This window comes from Eutrema salsugineum, unplaced genomic scaffold, assembly GCF_000478725.1.
Source record: "Eutrema salsugineum unplaced genomic scaffold, Eutsalg1_0 scaffold_3, whole genome shotgun sequence".
Lineage (NCBI taxonomy): Eukaryota > Viridiplantae > Streptophyta > Magnoliopsida > Brassicales > Brassicaceae > Eutrema > Eutrema salsugineum.
In genome coordinates, this window is record NW_006256756.1 from 4,965,482 (window position 1) to 4,981,696 (window position 16,215).

The 16,215-nt window shown below is 37.5% G+C and overlaps 4 protein-coding genes across 4 annotated transcripts; 2 read left to right on the forward strand and 2 right to left on the reverse strand.

The window, feature by feature from the left end:
• On the forward strand, positions 1 to 1,420 carry LOC18014830 (ethylene-responsive transcription factor CRF1). Its single transcript, XM_006396888.2, has one exon. It carries the CDS (start codon positions 382 to 384, stop codon positions 1,321 to 1,323), a length of 942 nt encoding a protein of 313 aa, XP_006396951.1. The 5' UTR covers positions 1 to 381; the 3' UTR covers positions 1,324 to 1,420.
• A 2,953-nt stretch (positions 1,421 to 4,373) lies between these two features.
• Positions 4,374 to 5,408, forward strand: LOC18014831 (B3 domain-containing protein At3g25182). Its single transcript, XM_006396889.1, has one exon. The coding sequence runs from the start codon at positions 4,374 to 4,376 to the stop codon at positions 5,406 to 5,408; it is 1,035 nt and encodes a 344-aa protein (XP_006396952.1).
• Positions 5,409 to 7,442: 2,034 nt separating this feature from the next.
• Positions 7,443 to 11,881, reverse strand: LOC18014718 (RNA-dependent RNA polymerase 2). The gene is made up of 4 exons (XM_006396890.2): positions 11,226 to 11,881; positions 8,712 to 10,621; positions 8,466 to 8,616; positions 7,443 to 8,381 (listed from the first exon to the last, which is right to left on the reverse strand). Exons 1-4 carry the CDS (start codon positions 11,766 to 11,768, stop codon positions 7,611 to 7,613), a joined length of 3,375 nt encoding a protein of 1,124 aa, XP_006396953.1. The 5' UTR covers positions 11,769 to 11,881; the 3' UTR covers positions 7,443 to 7,610.
• Positions 11,882 to 13,192: 1,311 nt separating this feature from the next.
• Positions 13,193 to 15,824, reverse strand: LOC18014719 (elongation factor Ts, mitochondrial). Its single transcript, XM_006396891.2, has 9 exons — positions 15,681 to 15,824; positions 14,833 to 15,142; positions 14,579 to 14,751; positions 14,389 to 14,478; positions 14,108 to 14,282; positions 13,843 to 14,027; positions 13,643 to 13,768; positions 13,463 to 13,551; positions 13,193 to 13,373 (listed from the first exon to the last, which is right to left on the reverse strand). Exons 2-9 carry the CDS (start codon positions 15,131 to 15,133, stop codon positions 13,334 to 13,336), a joined length of 1,179 nt encoding a protein of 392 aa, XP_006396954.1. The 5' UTR covers positions 15,134 to 15,142; positions 15,681 to 15,824; the 3' UTR covers positions 13,193 to 13,333.
• Between the last annotated feature and the right edge of the window lie 391 nt (positions 15,825 to 16,215).

The following is a 16,215-nucleotide window of genomic DNA, read 5'->3' on the forward strand; positions in this document are numbered from 1 at the left end:
AACCTTGCTTTTTCCTTTTATCTGCAAATTTTTGTTCCCAGGAATATTTCTTAACCTTAATATTCATCCCAAAACAAGAAAAAAGCATCTCTCTCTTTTGCTTAATTACCAAACTCTGATTCCATAAGCATCTATCAAAGAGCTCTCTTTTTCCATCTTTCTCTTTTGTTCATCTTTCCCGGGAAAAATCTTCCCTTTTTCTTCTCATCTCTGCTCTCATTTCTCTCTTGTTTCAGAGCATCAATCTCTTGTTTCTTTCTTTATTCTTTGTCTCCTTCACTTTTTCTCTTTTAATTCTTTTCCTAACTCTCTCTCATATATATATACAATCACAGAACACCACAAAGAACACATAACTTATACAGTAGAGAGATTACAAAAATGGAGACAGAGAAGAAAGTTTCTCTCCAGAGGATAAAACTCACGGAGCACAAAACCAACAGCATCGTCACCACCGCCATAACTAAACCAAGAATCTTGCGAATCTCTGTAACCGATCCTTACGCTACAGATTCCTCAAGCGAAGAAGAAGATGATTTCGCAGAAATCTCCAGAAAACGACGTCGTGTCAAGAAATTCGTGAACGAAGTTGTTCTTGAGTCGACTGTTTCTGAGAAAGAGAGGCCGAAGAAGAAGACGAGAGGAAAGACGACGAAGACGACGGCGGAGTCTGCTGCTACTCCGGTGGCTGTTACGACGGCGAGAAAGTTCCGGGGAGTGAGACAACGGCCGTGGGGGAAATGGGCGGCGGAGATTAGAGATCCGACTAGACGTGTACGGCTTTGGTTAGGAACTTACGACACGGCGGAGGAAGCCGCCATTGTTTACGATAACGCCGCCATTCAGCTGCGTGGACCTCACGCGCTCACTAACTTCTCTCCTTCTCCGGCGCCGGAGCAAGGTGAAGAAGCTTCGACGGAGATGGCTGAGTTTACTACAAAAAGCGGCAGAGAATGCCTCGATTCTCCGGTTTCTGTTCTCCAATCTCCGTTCTCCGGCGCGTCGACGTCGTCGATTATGGTTAAAGAGGAAATTTCCGGCGAATCGACGCCGACGACTGAGGTGAAAGAGGAGCAATCGGTAAACTTTTCAGATTCGTTCACCGATTTCTCGGCGCCGTTGTTCTCAGACGACGACGTTTTCGGTTTCCCGACGCCTATTCCTGACTTTTACGGCGGCGATTTATTTGGAGATGATATTTTCGCGGATATGAGTTTCGGGTTTGGGCCTGGGTCTGGGTCTGGATTCTCCAGCTGGCACGTGGAGGACCATTTTCAAGATATCGGGGATCTATTCGGGTCGGATTCAATGTTAGCTGTTTAACTAATTAAAAAAATTAACGGTCCGTTAATCGTTGTTCGGCGAAGTTTTGTTACCGGCGGGAGTACGAAAAATATGGGCTAATTTTTTATATATATTTAAGAGATATGTTATTTATAGATTTTATTTTGAAAAAAAGAATTGTTATATAATTCATAAATTCAAATTAAACTTAATTATATTAATAGCCATGGTTAATAGTGTGGATGCACGCACGCGCGAGTTTCTCTGTGCACATCTCACGCTTATTACTTTTTCTTTCTTCTTTTGGTGTTTTCGGTTTTTGGTCGAATCATGTGTGTTAGCTCACGTGACTGGAATAAACGAAAAGCTTGGTTAATTTTGTTAATTTAACTGCTCTACATTTGGAAAAAATATGTATGGCAAAAGCGATAAAAAAAAATTACACGTGGGGAGAATCGAATCTTGGCAAGTGTCAATGCAAAAATGACTTTACCACTCATTTTGTTTTTGAACTTTAAAGAAAGCCATAAACTAAACTATTACATGTGTGGTAAACACTTCTACAATATAATAGCACTTATTCTTTTTCTAACTCTAGTAACCCATGGCTAGTAACTTTGTTTTATATTTCCATTTTTGGTCTATATACATGTGGCTTGTCTTATGTATATAACTTTTTCGATTGACATTTTTCAATAATTTCATAAAGGAATTGCAAGTATGATAAGAGTTAATTTATGATTAAATGCATAAGTAGTTTCTCTTACAAGAAACTGGAAACGAGTTGACCACCACTGCACCACAATAGTTTGATAAAAGTACTAAGTATGAGGTGGGAATCAGAAATGTTAAAAAATGGTCAACAAGAGATGTGTAATGTGTAGAGGACTAGGATAATAGGTCTCATGAAATATTACAATGCTTAATAAATACACTAGATAGATATATATTATCCCACTTGCAAATTTATTGAACGTTTTCACTCTTCCCGTACAGTTCTCGTGCCATTCATGCATTTCTCTTTATTTTTTTTGTACTTATTTGTGTGTGTGTGTGTGGTTTTAGTAACATTGCGACATTAATAACTTATATTAGTGTGTGTGAAGAATTTGGATAAGAAATCAAGAATTGTGAAAGATTTCTGTTATTTTCTAGAAGAAAGAGTATCTTAGACAAATCAATTATTGTGAAAGTGTATCTAGAAGAATTGTGAAAGATTTCTGTTATTTCTCTATCTAGAAGAATCAAATCTATATGATTCACAGATTTATTCATATGGACTGGATCAAAATTACTGCAGTTTTCGATCTATTGTGAGTGTTCAAAAAGAAGGGAGAAAAGGGATCTAGTAGGAGTTGAGCGTCTCTTTCAAATCTGATTTGAGAGCTACAAAATCCACACAAAATGGTAAGGCCCATAAGAGAGCACGACATTCTTATTTTGTTGTTGGTGCCTTGGTGGTAGTGATGTGGACACAGGTAGGATCGTTAAGTCTGGTTTTTAGTTTTAAAAGACCAAATACATAATTGAATATTGACTCCAAACTATGTAAAATTTATATTAATTAATATTTTTCATGTTATAACATAACTACAAGTTGGTGATCTATTGCTGGTTCTATTTGTCTTTAACTTAGCAGTTAATATGTTACATCTACAAGTGATAGGGTGATCGAATAGATATAAGTCAACTTGCTTGCTCTTCACGCTATCATCATTCACTCTGTGCATTTTTGAGTATTTATTCCCAGCAAAATGTCGCCTACGATCCACATAAAGATCAAGAATTTCGACTTCTCATCGCGATGGCTCGGGCCTTGGGTACTATATATGTTGTATAGTTCTTTTCTTCACTGTTGTTCCTCCTCGCAGCTCTTATCAAAGCATCGCATGGCCTCTCTCTGCAAATCCTTTAATGACAATGTAATTCTTTATATATCCTTACCTTAGGTTATCTCTCTGCAGATACATCTCCTTGGTTCTTAACTGTGAGAATCTCTTCTTCGTGAGCTGCTCATGAGTAGTTCATCAACGTGCTCATTCTCTTCTTGGTCTACTTGACATTTTGACGGGAATTCCTAACCTAATTAACCAGTGTGACAAATATTTGATCCATTCTTGCAAGTTTTTTGGTACCAATAATTACCATTCCTCCAAAAATGCTATGTACAATCAAAGTACCTTTCTACTCACTCAATGAGAATCTGATTTTTTGAACTCAGTGTAAAGAGAAAAATCAGAAATATATATACTCACGCTTCACAAGAAGACATTCAACATCAAGATCCTTAAGTTTAGGCGTAGCCACAAAGTCTACTTAATGCTTGACACAATAACAATAAGATTGATCATTCTCATCCTTATGAGTAATTGAGCTTGTGCAAGCATGGCTTGTCTTCCCTAGAGAAATCTAGCTAACTTGTTTATAAAACTTATAAAGGCACTGTAACCTTGGAGCTCAGGAGATTCCAAATTGAACCCGAGAATCAAAAAGCCATACACTTCTCCGCCTCTTCGACAAATTTTTATCTAAAATGTCACAAAGTTGTGACTAAAAAATTTCGTCCCAAACTTTAGTCACAATAACTAAAGTTTTTTGTAGTGACTAGTCAGAAAATACAAGAGCATCTGAGATTTTAAAGAGTCCGGTAACATTCATTTCCGCTTGAAAAATATAGACAATCTCGATATCTAAGTATAAAGACGCATTTAACATAATTTCAGAAACAGATTCATCAGAATCTCTATTTTCCACATACGTAATTACTTAAACAAAAAAGGCAAAGCAACTTCACTACTCACTCAGCCTGGAAGAAAAAGGAAATACCGAAATAAGGACTAAATCGTAATTATTACTACAGCTTTCGAACGTTAGTATTTTTCCTTTTTCTATTAATGAAAAGGAAACTTTACAACAACGAAAGATAATAATAAGTTAATTAATCTAATCACATTAAGTAAACCCCTAACCCTAAAGCATTATATAGTACCGTTAGAGGCATTTTCTTTTCTCAGTTTCGCTCTCACTAATTTCTTTCTTTCTCTCTCTATCTAAGTTCTTGCTGCGTATTTGGCCCGATCACTACGATAATGTATTACAGCGATCATCTAGCCCTTGCGGAGAAGGAGATTACTTCTCGTAATTTATGTTGTTTGGTTGATACCGCCGTTATGTTGTACGAAGAAGAACTCCTCCGTAAAGGAAAATCCAAATGCCACACGAAGACGAAGAGTACTCTCTCTGCAAAAGAAGAAGAAAGCGACAAGAGAATCTTCCATCTCTTCCCGAGAAAAACAAGAACTTCGGTCTTTACCAGAAGAAACTCACAACAAAATCTTAATGTGGCTTCTTCTTCATCATCGTTTCTTCTCGACCTTACCACGATCCCGGCTGATTTGAAGACGAGAAACCCACAAAACCCTAATGGAGCTTCTTCTTCTTCTTCATCGTTTCTCGAAAATTACAAGATCATGGCTGAGTCGAAGAAGAAGACTGAGATAAGAAACCAACGAAACCCTAATTCACAGTCGTCTCTGTCTTCATGCCTAACAGAGAACAAAAGCCGCAAGAGACCTGCCACACAAGATACTAAGCGTTGTGGTAAATCCATGAAAGCAAAGGTTGAAACTTTTTCATGGAAAGAGAGAGAGACTCCTGAGTGGCTAACCCTGTTGATGAACGACACGAACGAAGCTGTACTTAAATGGGGAGAGAGAACCGACTTGAGGCTGATCTTTGAGAAGACTCTGTTCAAAACAGATGTCAACCCTGGGGAAAGCCGTCTCTCGATGCCTTTCAACGAGCTAATCCGAAAAGACTTCTTGACCCCTGTCGAGTTGAGAATCATAGAAGAAGACATCAACAGTGACAAGAAGATGGGAATTGGAGCGATTCTGGTGGATCAACGGAATGTAAAGTGGGGTGTGATGTTGAAAAGATGGGAGATGAAGAAAGATTCAGGGAGAGGAAGCTGGAATTACGCTTTGACTTGCGGGTGGAATGATATCGTCAAGGCTAATGGATTGAAACAAGGAGACATCATCAGTGTTTGGTCGTTCAGGTGGGGTGGTCTCCTCTGTTTTGCTCTTGTGACTCCTCCTCCTTCCATTGGTCTCTCTCTCTGACATGTTTCTTCTGTCTCTTGAGACTATATATATAACTCGATTGATCTACTCGAAGGGAAATCTAATTTCAGGCGATTCTGGAGGTTTTGAAGTCTAGTAACTTGTTGGATATAGTAATTAGCAAAACATTAATGTTTCTCTCCTCTATAATTAGTAACTTGTCCCTTGTATTGTTTCAGATATTTCTACTATCGTATGAAAAGAAGTAAACGTTTTGACATGAATGTCGTTTCTTGTTTGGTCTATTTTTGTTTCTGCACTGATTAACCTTTGGCTTCCTATAAAATAAAATATCTCAAAGTGTGTTATGGAATTGATCATATCGTGCAAGTGTATTAAATAAAAGTAATGAATAAGAACTTATTATATATATATATATATATATATATATAAACAGATAGAAATAAAATTAATAACTGAAAATAATAAAGGTTTGATAAACTAATCCTTGTAAGATATTTATTTCAAGAAAATATGTTAATTCAAAACCATAAATATCCCTATCTCGGATTTGCTATGAATAAAAAAACAGTAATCATATATATGATTTTAGCTGAACTCTCTCCATCCTGCTGCCACATCAGCATCTGAATAGAGGACACATGTCCTTTCATCTAATTAATAAATTAGAAATTTTAAAATAAAAATTAAAAACTAATTAATACCACTACTTCTAACTTAACTATTCTATTTAATGTTTATTTCATATGTATTTATGTTCATAACTATTAAAATACATTAATATTAAAGCTTTTCACATTCCTAATAAAAATAAATAAACAACATTTCTAACTTTTTACATTTTTAACTTTTTGGTATTCGTCTAAAACTTTTTAATATTTTTTTATACTAACTTGATATTTTTCTTCCGGCTTATCCTCATCATAAACACTTTTTTTCGAAGCTTGTTGTATAAAAAAAATGTAAAGATGTAGTGTTATCTTCATTCAAAGATTTGGCGGTTTTTATGGGTCAAATATAATATTATTATAGTTGTATTTTATTGTGAAACATAAATTATGGGGTGGTTCTTGGAAAATCAAGACAATTGTACATGTCATAAATTTGAGAACATTAAAAATCAGAGGTAATTATATGTTTTCAAGCAATTCAAACAGAAAAATATGACTTTTATCTACGTCTTTTTTACTCATATCATGTTTATGATTTCTACAATAGTAGAATAATTTTCTTACTTACCATACTTCCAATCTTTAAAAAAAGTTATTTGTTTTACAAAGAATTTATTTTAAAAAAAATTAATACTAAACAATCAAACAAATTACCATATTCTTATAATTAACTATATATATCAACACAAACATATTTTTAAAAATATTATATGAAACAAAATCCGCGCGGATATAAATCTAGTATACGTTTGAAATTTACAGTTTGGGAAACACTTAATTTGGTGAGTCTTGTGAATAAAGGCCAAATGTAGAAAAATAATAATTCATCTATTGAGTACTGCTTTTATTAACTTCACTTATGCCCAACATACACATAAAATTCTACCCCAAAATAGAAAAATGGTCATTTCATACCCCAAAATACGAACATATGTTAAATTTATACGTAAATTGTACCACCTTGTAAATAAATACTTCAATTAAAGAAAAATTCGAATTTGATACATAAAACCTTTAGCTTTGGGCATGATTATATATATTAACCGATCGTTACAGAGTTAAGCAATTTGACTTGCGGGTGGACCTCGGAGATGACATCAGTGTTTGACCTTTCAGGTGGGGTGGTTTTGCCCTTGGTACTCCTCTTTTCATGGCATAACTTGTTTTTTTTGTTTTGTTTTGCAAGAATCCATGCCAACCTTGTTACTCATCCTCCTTGCAGGGTATTGAGCTTCAGCAGAGGAGAGTCGAAGAAAGAGTAAAGACAAAACGTGAGAAGAGAAATTATCTAGTGGAAAGGTAACTTTATCTTATACGGTTGATTTCTCTTACCATTTGTCTGTAGTATCATAGGTTGTAAACAATTTGACATGAATCTGGTTTCTTGGTTAATTCCTTTGGATTCCTGTAAAATTTCTCAAGCACATATAATATAACTAGGGTCATATAAACTTCATTAAGTGATCATTCAGTGATCTATCGTCTTTAACTCAGCCAATCTTATACTACACCTACAAATGATAGACTAATCGAATAAATACAAGTCCACTTGTTGCTCTTTGCACTATCATCATTCACCCTGTCTCTCTCTCTCTGCATTTTCAGCCTTTATCCCAAGCAAAACGTCGCCTACGATCCACGGAAAGCTCAAGAACTTCGGCTTCTCATCGCGATGGCTTGGGTTGTATGTTACATAGTACCAAGCCGATGCTAGCTTCTTCCGCTGTTGCTCCTCCTTGCAGCTCTTGTCGAACCATCCCATGGCCTCTCTCTGCAAATCCTTCACAGACAACGTAATCCTATCCTTCATATCACCATACCTTCGGTTATCTCTCTGCAGATACATCTCCTTGGTTCTCAAAATACCCGTGAGAATCTCTTCTTCGTTAGCAGCTCCATAGTAGTTCATCAACGAGCTTAATTTCTCAGCATACATGTCTCTGTGAGCTTTCGCTGTCTCTATGAAGCTCTCAAAGCCAGCTTCCTCAAGTGTCGAATCATAAGCCATCGTGACCTCGCTCTCAGCTTCTTCTGGCTTTCTCTGTGCTAAAGACCTTTTCACAGCACGGTAAAGTTTCCCAAAGACAGACTCAGAGATGTACATTGGTTTCTCGAATCGTTCCAGGAAATCAGGGAACTCTCTGGGCTTTAAGGCATAAGGCATCTCAGCTGGAGCTCCGGTTTTGGCAAAATCAACAGCCCTGGAGTGAAGATTTGCTAGCTCAAGACATTTCTGGCTCCGGGCTTTTTCAGGGTCACGGTCTGCGTGAATCAAATGTGCAGTTGAGATCACCCCAAGCGTGTCACTTATCATATAATCAACAAAGAATTTGTGGATTTCCTACAAAAGCAGAGAAGAATCAGCTTAGGCTCCAAAAGATTTAGGAAACTTTCAAATTATCAGAGCCTTTTTCGAGAAACTTACCTCTAAGGTGACATCATGATCCATTATGCGAGGTCTGCTTCCAGCGTAGTCCATTGGAGGGTCCATTTGGCTCGGTATAAGCTTCTCATCCCAGCTAACAAAAAACTGGTCTCCATCAAGATCACCACCAGAACATTCATTTGGATGTGGCCTGTGGAGTCAACAAAAATCAAACCATCAACTAAGCTGATCAGATTAAGATTCAGAAGCATATGGTTTCTACTTTGGTGCATAGTAAAATTATACCTTTCTCCCTTCTGAGGAAATACGATGCAATCAAGAAATCCCTTTTGTTCAAAACTGATCTCATAAATTGCATCAAGAACTCTGATGTCTCCAGGGTGAAGACATGGGTTTTTCGTCACGACTACTTTCCCAATCACCACAGATGTTTCCTCATCAATCTTGTGGAAGTAGCCCTGTTCGCGGGATTCCAGTTCTGCTTTGGTCAGGGTCACACGAACGTACACTTGGCCATACTCCAAGATACCCATCTCATCCATGCAACCGATCAAGATCCGTCCTTTCGGTACAAGTATCCTACACCTACTTTTTAGTTCAGAAAGCTGGCTCTCGTGGTGTACACGGAGCATCATTAAGAGGTAAGGCTCTGAACTCGGTGCATATCCTAGTAGCAGCATCTTAACTAGCAGATTCTTGGAACCTTCCCCGCTCAGTTTCTGCAGAACGTTAAGTGCTGCATCGCGGTCTTCAAGCATATTCCCCAGCATAGATAGATGCCCTCTTTGCATCGCCTCAAAGACTGCATCTTCTATTCCGAGCGTCGACAAAAGGCAGATGATTTCACGGTTCAAGAAGCAAGGCATTGATTCTGTCCACCTGGTCACGTTAAGCATCCTGTTGTTGGACTCAAACTTTAGCATACTATCACGCAGAGACAACTTCCTGAAGGAACTGCGGTCAACGGCAATCACACCTTTGTAGCCACCAAATCGGATTTGAAATGCTGAAGGGATATGACTCAGTCCACACTTCTGTGCAACTTGCTTAGCAAATGCCAATGAAATCTTCCCTATGCCATCCGAGAAGCAGTAATCAGCACCATCAGTAGTCACTTCAATGTCAGGGATCTGCTCCACATCTTGCGGACGGACAGTAAGTGTCTGCCGTGAAGCACTGAACAACTGACCCATCCTAGCAGCACATTTGGAAATGCTTCGGATCTTACGGAAACAACCCATCCATTCTCTTACGTTTTCCGCTTTTACCTTTTCGTTAGAAGCAAACATCCAGACCGAGTTTCCTCGCAGCTGGCTCGCTGAAAAAGCCAAGAACTCAAACCTTTTAGGCCCAACGGTGATCCCTTCTCCAAGGATTGTCAACACCCTGTGATAAATTTTGGTCCTAAAGGGTTTCAAAAAATAGCCTTCTTTAGAGTTCACAGAAAGAGCATTCGCTGGAAGCTTGCTCCAATCTTCTTCCACAAAAGTAACTCTCATGAAATCTGAGGCATGCTCTGCAAAGTTCTTGACAACGTAGTTGGCAGTCTCAAGCTCTGGACCCAAAAGATAAATCTTGGAGGGTGTGACGTAGGCTCTCTGACAACTCATTATGTTCTGCTCGGTCAATCTTTTATAGGCTGATGCAGGGGAATGAGCCATCTTCTTAACCACGAATTGCAACTGAGCCTTGACAAATGACAAAGGATCATAACACATAGAGCTTTGCTGGTGCAGTTTCTTGAGAATCACCAATGCGGTTTCCAAGCTCAAACCACGAAGGACGTTGATCAGTTCCATATTTGAAGCGGCAAAAAGAGTAATTTTCTGCGCGTGAACCAGCGAGTTGAGTTGGAAAAGGATCTCATATGGAGGCTCTAAACCCAGATCAAAGGTATTCAAGAGGGGAACAATTTGATTTGCAGAGGCAAAGGTCTTCCCATCCACAGAGGTTAGACTCAAAGTGTCTTCTCTGAAGTAAGGGAAGCTTGAGAAAATGTCTAACGTCGTTGAGCCGTTGTTGACTTCTAAACAAAAGCAATTGGATGTACCGATTGATTTTAAACCGGAGAAATCAGTTGAGCGAATCCACATAAAATCAAAATCCTCCTTGCAGAAACGGTACCGATCAGATTTGAACTTTGTGGCTATATGAGGTCCTGATACTTTTTTATATATCTTTGGTCCATATTTCAGCTGAAAGTAAGACAGCAAGTAAACAAAAAAAAAGTCAGAAGAGACCATAACATACCAAGTAACATAAAATCCATTAAAATCAGCAACAACAAACTGTATAAACAACTCTACACAGACACATCCCTTACATTTCACTTTACATACCATATATCGATCATTAGGCCTTCAATTATCACACAAGATAAAACTAACATATTCTCTGCTTTGCCTCTGCACTTTAATAAGCTTTCACAGAGTTGGATGCATTATCTATCAAATAAAGGGTTTCAACTGCAAGACCAATCAGACCTAAACATAATAGACCAGTGAAGGTTTTTGTCTAAACCCAAAGGCACTCTTGCTTCAGAAAATCAACTCTCAGCAGAACCAAGTTGAAAATGTGTTGTAGCACAGAATGTCATATCATCCAAGCTACTGAACAAAACCACACAAAGGATCTCAATTTCAGCCAAAAAAAAAAACCCTAAGTGAATTAGAGAGATTTTAACATAGCACATTGTCAAAAACGCATTATGAGTCAAAATAATTTCATTCAATCAAGCCATTATCTACCCAATTAAGAGATTTTGGAGCAAAAAAAAAAATAAGGGTAAAAAACGTTTACCCTAAGAAAAAATGCATTAATCTCAGAGGCGCCATTGAAGCAGCATCCAACAGTTTCAACGATATCCTCAAACCTAACTTCGAGCTTGTAACACTCTCCACCATCACAAACCCAAAACTCCACTCTCCTCTTCTCCTCTATAACCCAACACCTCACGCCTTCCCATTTTTCTAGGGCACAAAACCTTCCTTCGTCGGCTTCGGGAAACCCAACAGTCAAAACGACGCCGTCTAGCATCTTCCTGGGATCGACAGGGCGAGGGATGATGTCGTCGTAGGCTTCTGAGATTCTTAGGTTACGAGACTTGAAGAGGAGCTTGCTCTGAGAAGAGAGAAGATGGGCGCGAGACTTGACCTCGAGGGAAGTGAATTGCACGCGCGCGAAGTCTCGTGGCTTCCAATTTTCGCGAGACGTTGGGATTTCGAGGGCGAATACGGTGTCTTCGCCGAGGTGGAGCTCGAGGAAGCGGAGGAGTTCGTCGGCGACTATGGTTTGAGGGACATTGGTGATTTTGACAGTCGATCGCGTCGTTTCCGACACCATGGTTTACGGGAAGAGCAGAGAATACAGAGAGAGTGAAGTGTGGAGAAAAAAGACGATCTTAAGAAAAGAGTGAACAGAGAATCAGAAGAAAGTTTGCTTCTTTTCGAAAAAAGGTAGCGTTTTTCCAAAATCAAAAGCTGCAAAAGACAAGAGTGTCAATTACTATTGAGTGTTTCGCGTATATAAAAAGTTCAATACAGCTTATGATATAAACCGTACGATTACACATCTGTGATCTCAACCTTCGTTGTGGATACTCAACTAATGAGCCGTTGGTTTTTTTTTTTTTCTTTTCATTTCCTAGTTTCTTAAACCGCTCAAATACATGAGTTTTTACCTTAAACCGAACAAGACCATATTCTCAATCCATAAAATAAGTGGACCACCTAATTAAATGTTTCAGTATAATTCACAAAGATCTTATTGGCAATGGCAGTGTGTGTGATCAGATTGGAACTTAATGAAACAAAGAAAAAAAAATCTTTAAATCTAATTCCAAGCCCAGCTTAGAACATAATCTAATGAAACAATTGATTAGGACATTCAATTAATTTTATTTAGAACGCATTTTTTAGTTAAATTGTTGTTGTTAGATCTTTTGTTAATATTTATGTGCACAAAAATTGTATGTTCTTTTGGTCAAGTGTTTAAAACAATAATTTGTGAACTTTTTTCAATACTATTGTCCAAACAATGAGAAGTTTTAGAACATGATTGAAATTGTAGAAATAATAGCCTCATACCTAGGTTAGTATTGGTGATGTAATAAGTTACGCAACAAAACAAAAACATTATGTCATTTTTGTCAATGTACTCTTGGTTTTCGGATACGTTTTTGGTTGATATGTTATTTAATAACTGATTATTCAAAGATACCTTTTTGGTTGATATGTTATTTAATAACTGAGTATTTAAAAAGCATTCATCCATAAACCAGTTACCGGTATAAATAACGTCTCCTTAAATCTTTTCTGCCAGCGGTTTATGTAGTGATTCCTACTTACTAACATTCTTTAATGAAATTACAGGGAAGAATAAGAGTATAATTACGGGCTCATCATGTTTTTTGTCAAACGATTTAAATGGTATGAAACCGACAAACATGTGTAGTTAAGAAGGATTGAGTCTCCAACTTTAGTTTTACACAGAGAATCAAGAATCAGATTAAAAAAGTTATATGCACAGAGAGCAGATGATTTTACTCTGTCAGGTGATAATTTTTGCAAGTAAAAATGTGTTGAGCGTCATATTTCAACAATACTTTTTTTTTCTTACAAATAGTTTATGATATTAAGATATTTTATATTTAAATTAATATCTGAAAAACACATAAAAAAACACATAAATATATAATTTTTTTTTGCGCTAAACAATTTTCATGACTCAAAATCTAAACCAATAATAATTTAAAAACTTCAATTATTTTCAATAAATGCATTTTAAATTTTAAAATTCGGTACAATTTATCAGTGAAATGCATCGAAAACTTAAAAAATCTATCTTTAGGAAACAAAAAAACTAGAAAATCTATCATTACAAAACAGAGGGAGTACAATTCATGATCTTCAAGCAGTTTGAGCAACCGGTTCCTCAGATGCTTCAAGCCTTCAAGAACAAATATAGACATTCCATCAACAACTAATCTTATGTATAAAGCAAATACGTAACATATACAAAGCCACTATTATATTAACCTTTCGATTCCTTCCCCAACCTCCACTCTCAGAAAATTGGCAACCTTCACAGGAGAACCCACTTCCTTGGACAAATTATCCACCAGTGTCTATGTAATGACCATGGAAATTTAAAAAATTCATGGCCTTTCCATTCAACAAAGTAATAACCATTCGATGTTAAAAGATAGATCATCATACCTTTATGTTTATAGTATCGTTCACAATAAACTTTTGCTCCATTAGAGCAACTTCTTCAAAATATTTACGCAGGCGGCCTTCCACCATCTTCTCTACAGCCATCTGAGACTTGGCTGTACTTTCTGCCTGTCAAAATTCCACATTTCATTAGACGGTTTACACATTACAGCACAATTTCATAACGAGAAAGTGAAAGCGACCTGAGACTTTAAGATCTCGCGTTCATTTGCTATTGCTTCTGAAGAGACAAGTTCTTTGCTTAAAAACAAAGGCTTTGCTGCTACAACATGCATGGCGAGTTCTGAGCCTACACGCTGAACAGCCTCTAGTTGAGTATTTTCACCTTCTACCTCGAGAGATACAATCCCAGCTATACGACCCAACCCTATTTTCATATATATATAAAAAGTTAGAATTATATCAGGAAAAGAGAATAACAGTAACTATATTGAACAATCTGTTTACCTGGTTGGGGACTTGTGTGGAGATATGCAGAGAGGACGCCTGCTGAAGATTTTGATAGCAAGAAACCTCTCCTAAACTTGACATTCTCTCCCATAATGGCAGCTACTTCTGTAACAGCATTTGAAACCGTGGTTTCCCCATTCACTTTTGGATGATCGAGATTGAGCTTCAACTCCTGAATGGCATCCGTTAGAGACTTAGTTGGAGCAAACAGAAAATAACATAGAGCCATGTTGTCTAATAAACAAGAGAAAACGAAGTGAGTGCATCAAACAACTGACCTGAAAAAGCTCAGGTCCAAAGGGTAAGACACCAGAAACTTGCTGAGAACTATTTTCAACCAGCAAAGCGCGTTTTGCCATAGCTAAAGCCTACAAGAAACAGTAAAAATAAACGGAAAGCTCATTATTTAGAAGATGAAATCACCAGCAAACAATAAAGCAACGTATGAGAAATCGCTATGGCACTAACCAAGTACTGGAAAATGTCGTTCCTAGCAACAAAGTCTGTCTCACAGTTTAGTTCGATAACAGCAACTTTTCCCTCATTTTGGGCAACGGCAAGCATTCCCTCTGCAGCTGTCCGTGACGATTTCTTCGAAGCCAACACTTTTCCTCTCTTTCTCAAATCCTTCTGAGCAGCCTCTGTGTCAAATCCAAAAACACACATTAGAGCACAAGAAACAGAAAGAAAAGTGAAGCAAAAACCTCGAAACCAGTTCTTACCAAGATCCCAATTGCATTCAACAAGAGAAGCTTTAACATCCTTAATGGGAGCACTAGTTCTTTGCCTAAGTTGTTTGATGAGGCTCATCTGGTCAGATACAGCCTCCGAACTAAAACTCCGCAAGAATTTCCCAAAACCACGAACAGGACTTGCGTATCCATGCGATACAGAGTTCTTATAATGAGACAGACTTTCCAACTTGCTTGCCACAGTAGAGTACTCATGCCCAGAACTAAATCTACCACTAGCACTATAAAAAAACACTCCAATGGGTCGTCTCGCTGCCCTAGCAAACGCCATTTTTGCAACCTAAAATTGAAATCAAAATAGGAAACAAAAAAAACTCAAATTCGAAAAATACTGCAACTACTCACCAAACCAAACAAACTCGATAAAAAGACAGACTATAATATGCCAAATGAGACAAACGCGTGGTAATATTTCACTTCGTTTCCAATCAACAAGTCAAAATATTATTGATTTGCCTGACTAATAGAAAAAAGGGCACAAAGATTTTGAAATCCAAGCTACATGTCTAAACGAAATTACAGACATAAGAGCATGAGAACCGACAATCCAAGTTCTAATAATTACCCTTAGAGTTATTTAACCAAACCAACAAGCATAATTACTACATTTTCCATGGAGAAAACATGAATATTTCCCGACTACACTAAAACTATGCAACTTATATGAAATGAAAGCTTAAGCCTTTCAAATTCCTCAAGAAAAACAAAAAATGGAGAAGTTTGATGGAATTCAATAAAACGAGAGCCAAAGAGTATTATCATGTTCCCTTGCGTAAATCTCAGAACATTCAGTCTAAGAAGAAAAAACGGAGACTCACTCAGAGGATCCTTGTGTTAATAAAAAGCGATTAAACTTGACTAGAAATAGATCGAGATCATAGAAGATCGAATAGCTTCGAAATGGAGCGTACACGGCGATGAGGGGTTGTTTGGTCACTGAGATAACGGAGGAGAAGCTCCTAAGCTACGGCGATGGGTTTTGTAAAACGGACTGAAATTGGGGAAAAGGGTTTAAGCTAAATGAATATGGGCCGAATAATTGGCCCATCATCAAGACTTTGTATAGTCTTCTCACTCTCTCGTGCTTTCGTCTCCTCCGTTTGGTTGATTTTTGCAGAAACCTCTTGATTCCTTATTCCTTCGATGGAGAAAAAGCTTCCCCAACCAATTTGCGGCGAAGAAGCTGTGAATCTTCTCAACTGCGTTTCGGAATCTCCGTTCGATCAAGAGAAGTGCATTCGTCTCATGCAATCTCTCAGAGAATGTGTTGTCTCAAAGGTAAATTTCCAGATTTCCGATTAAACGATTGTTCGAATTTGTAATTAGTCTAGTAATTTATATGTTAGATTCCGA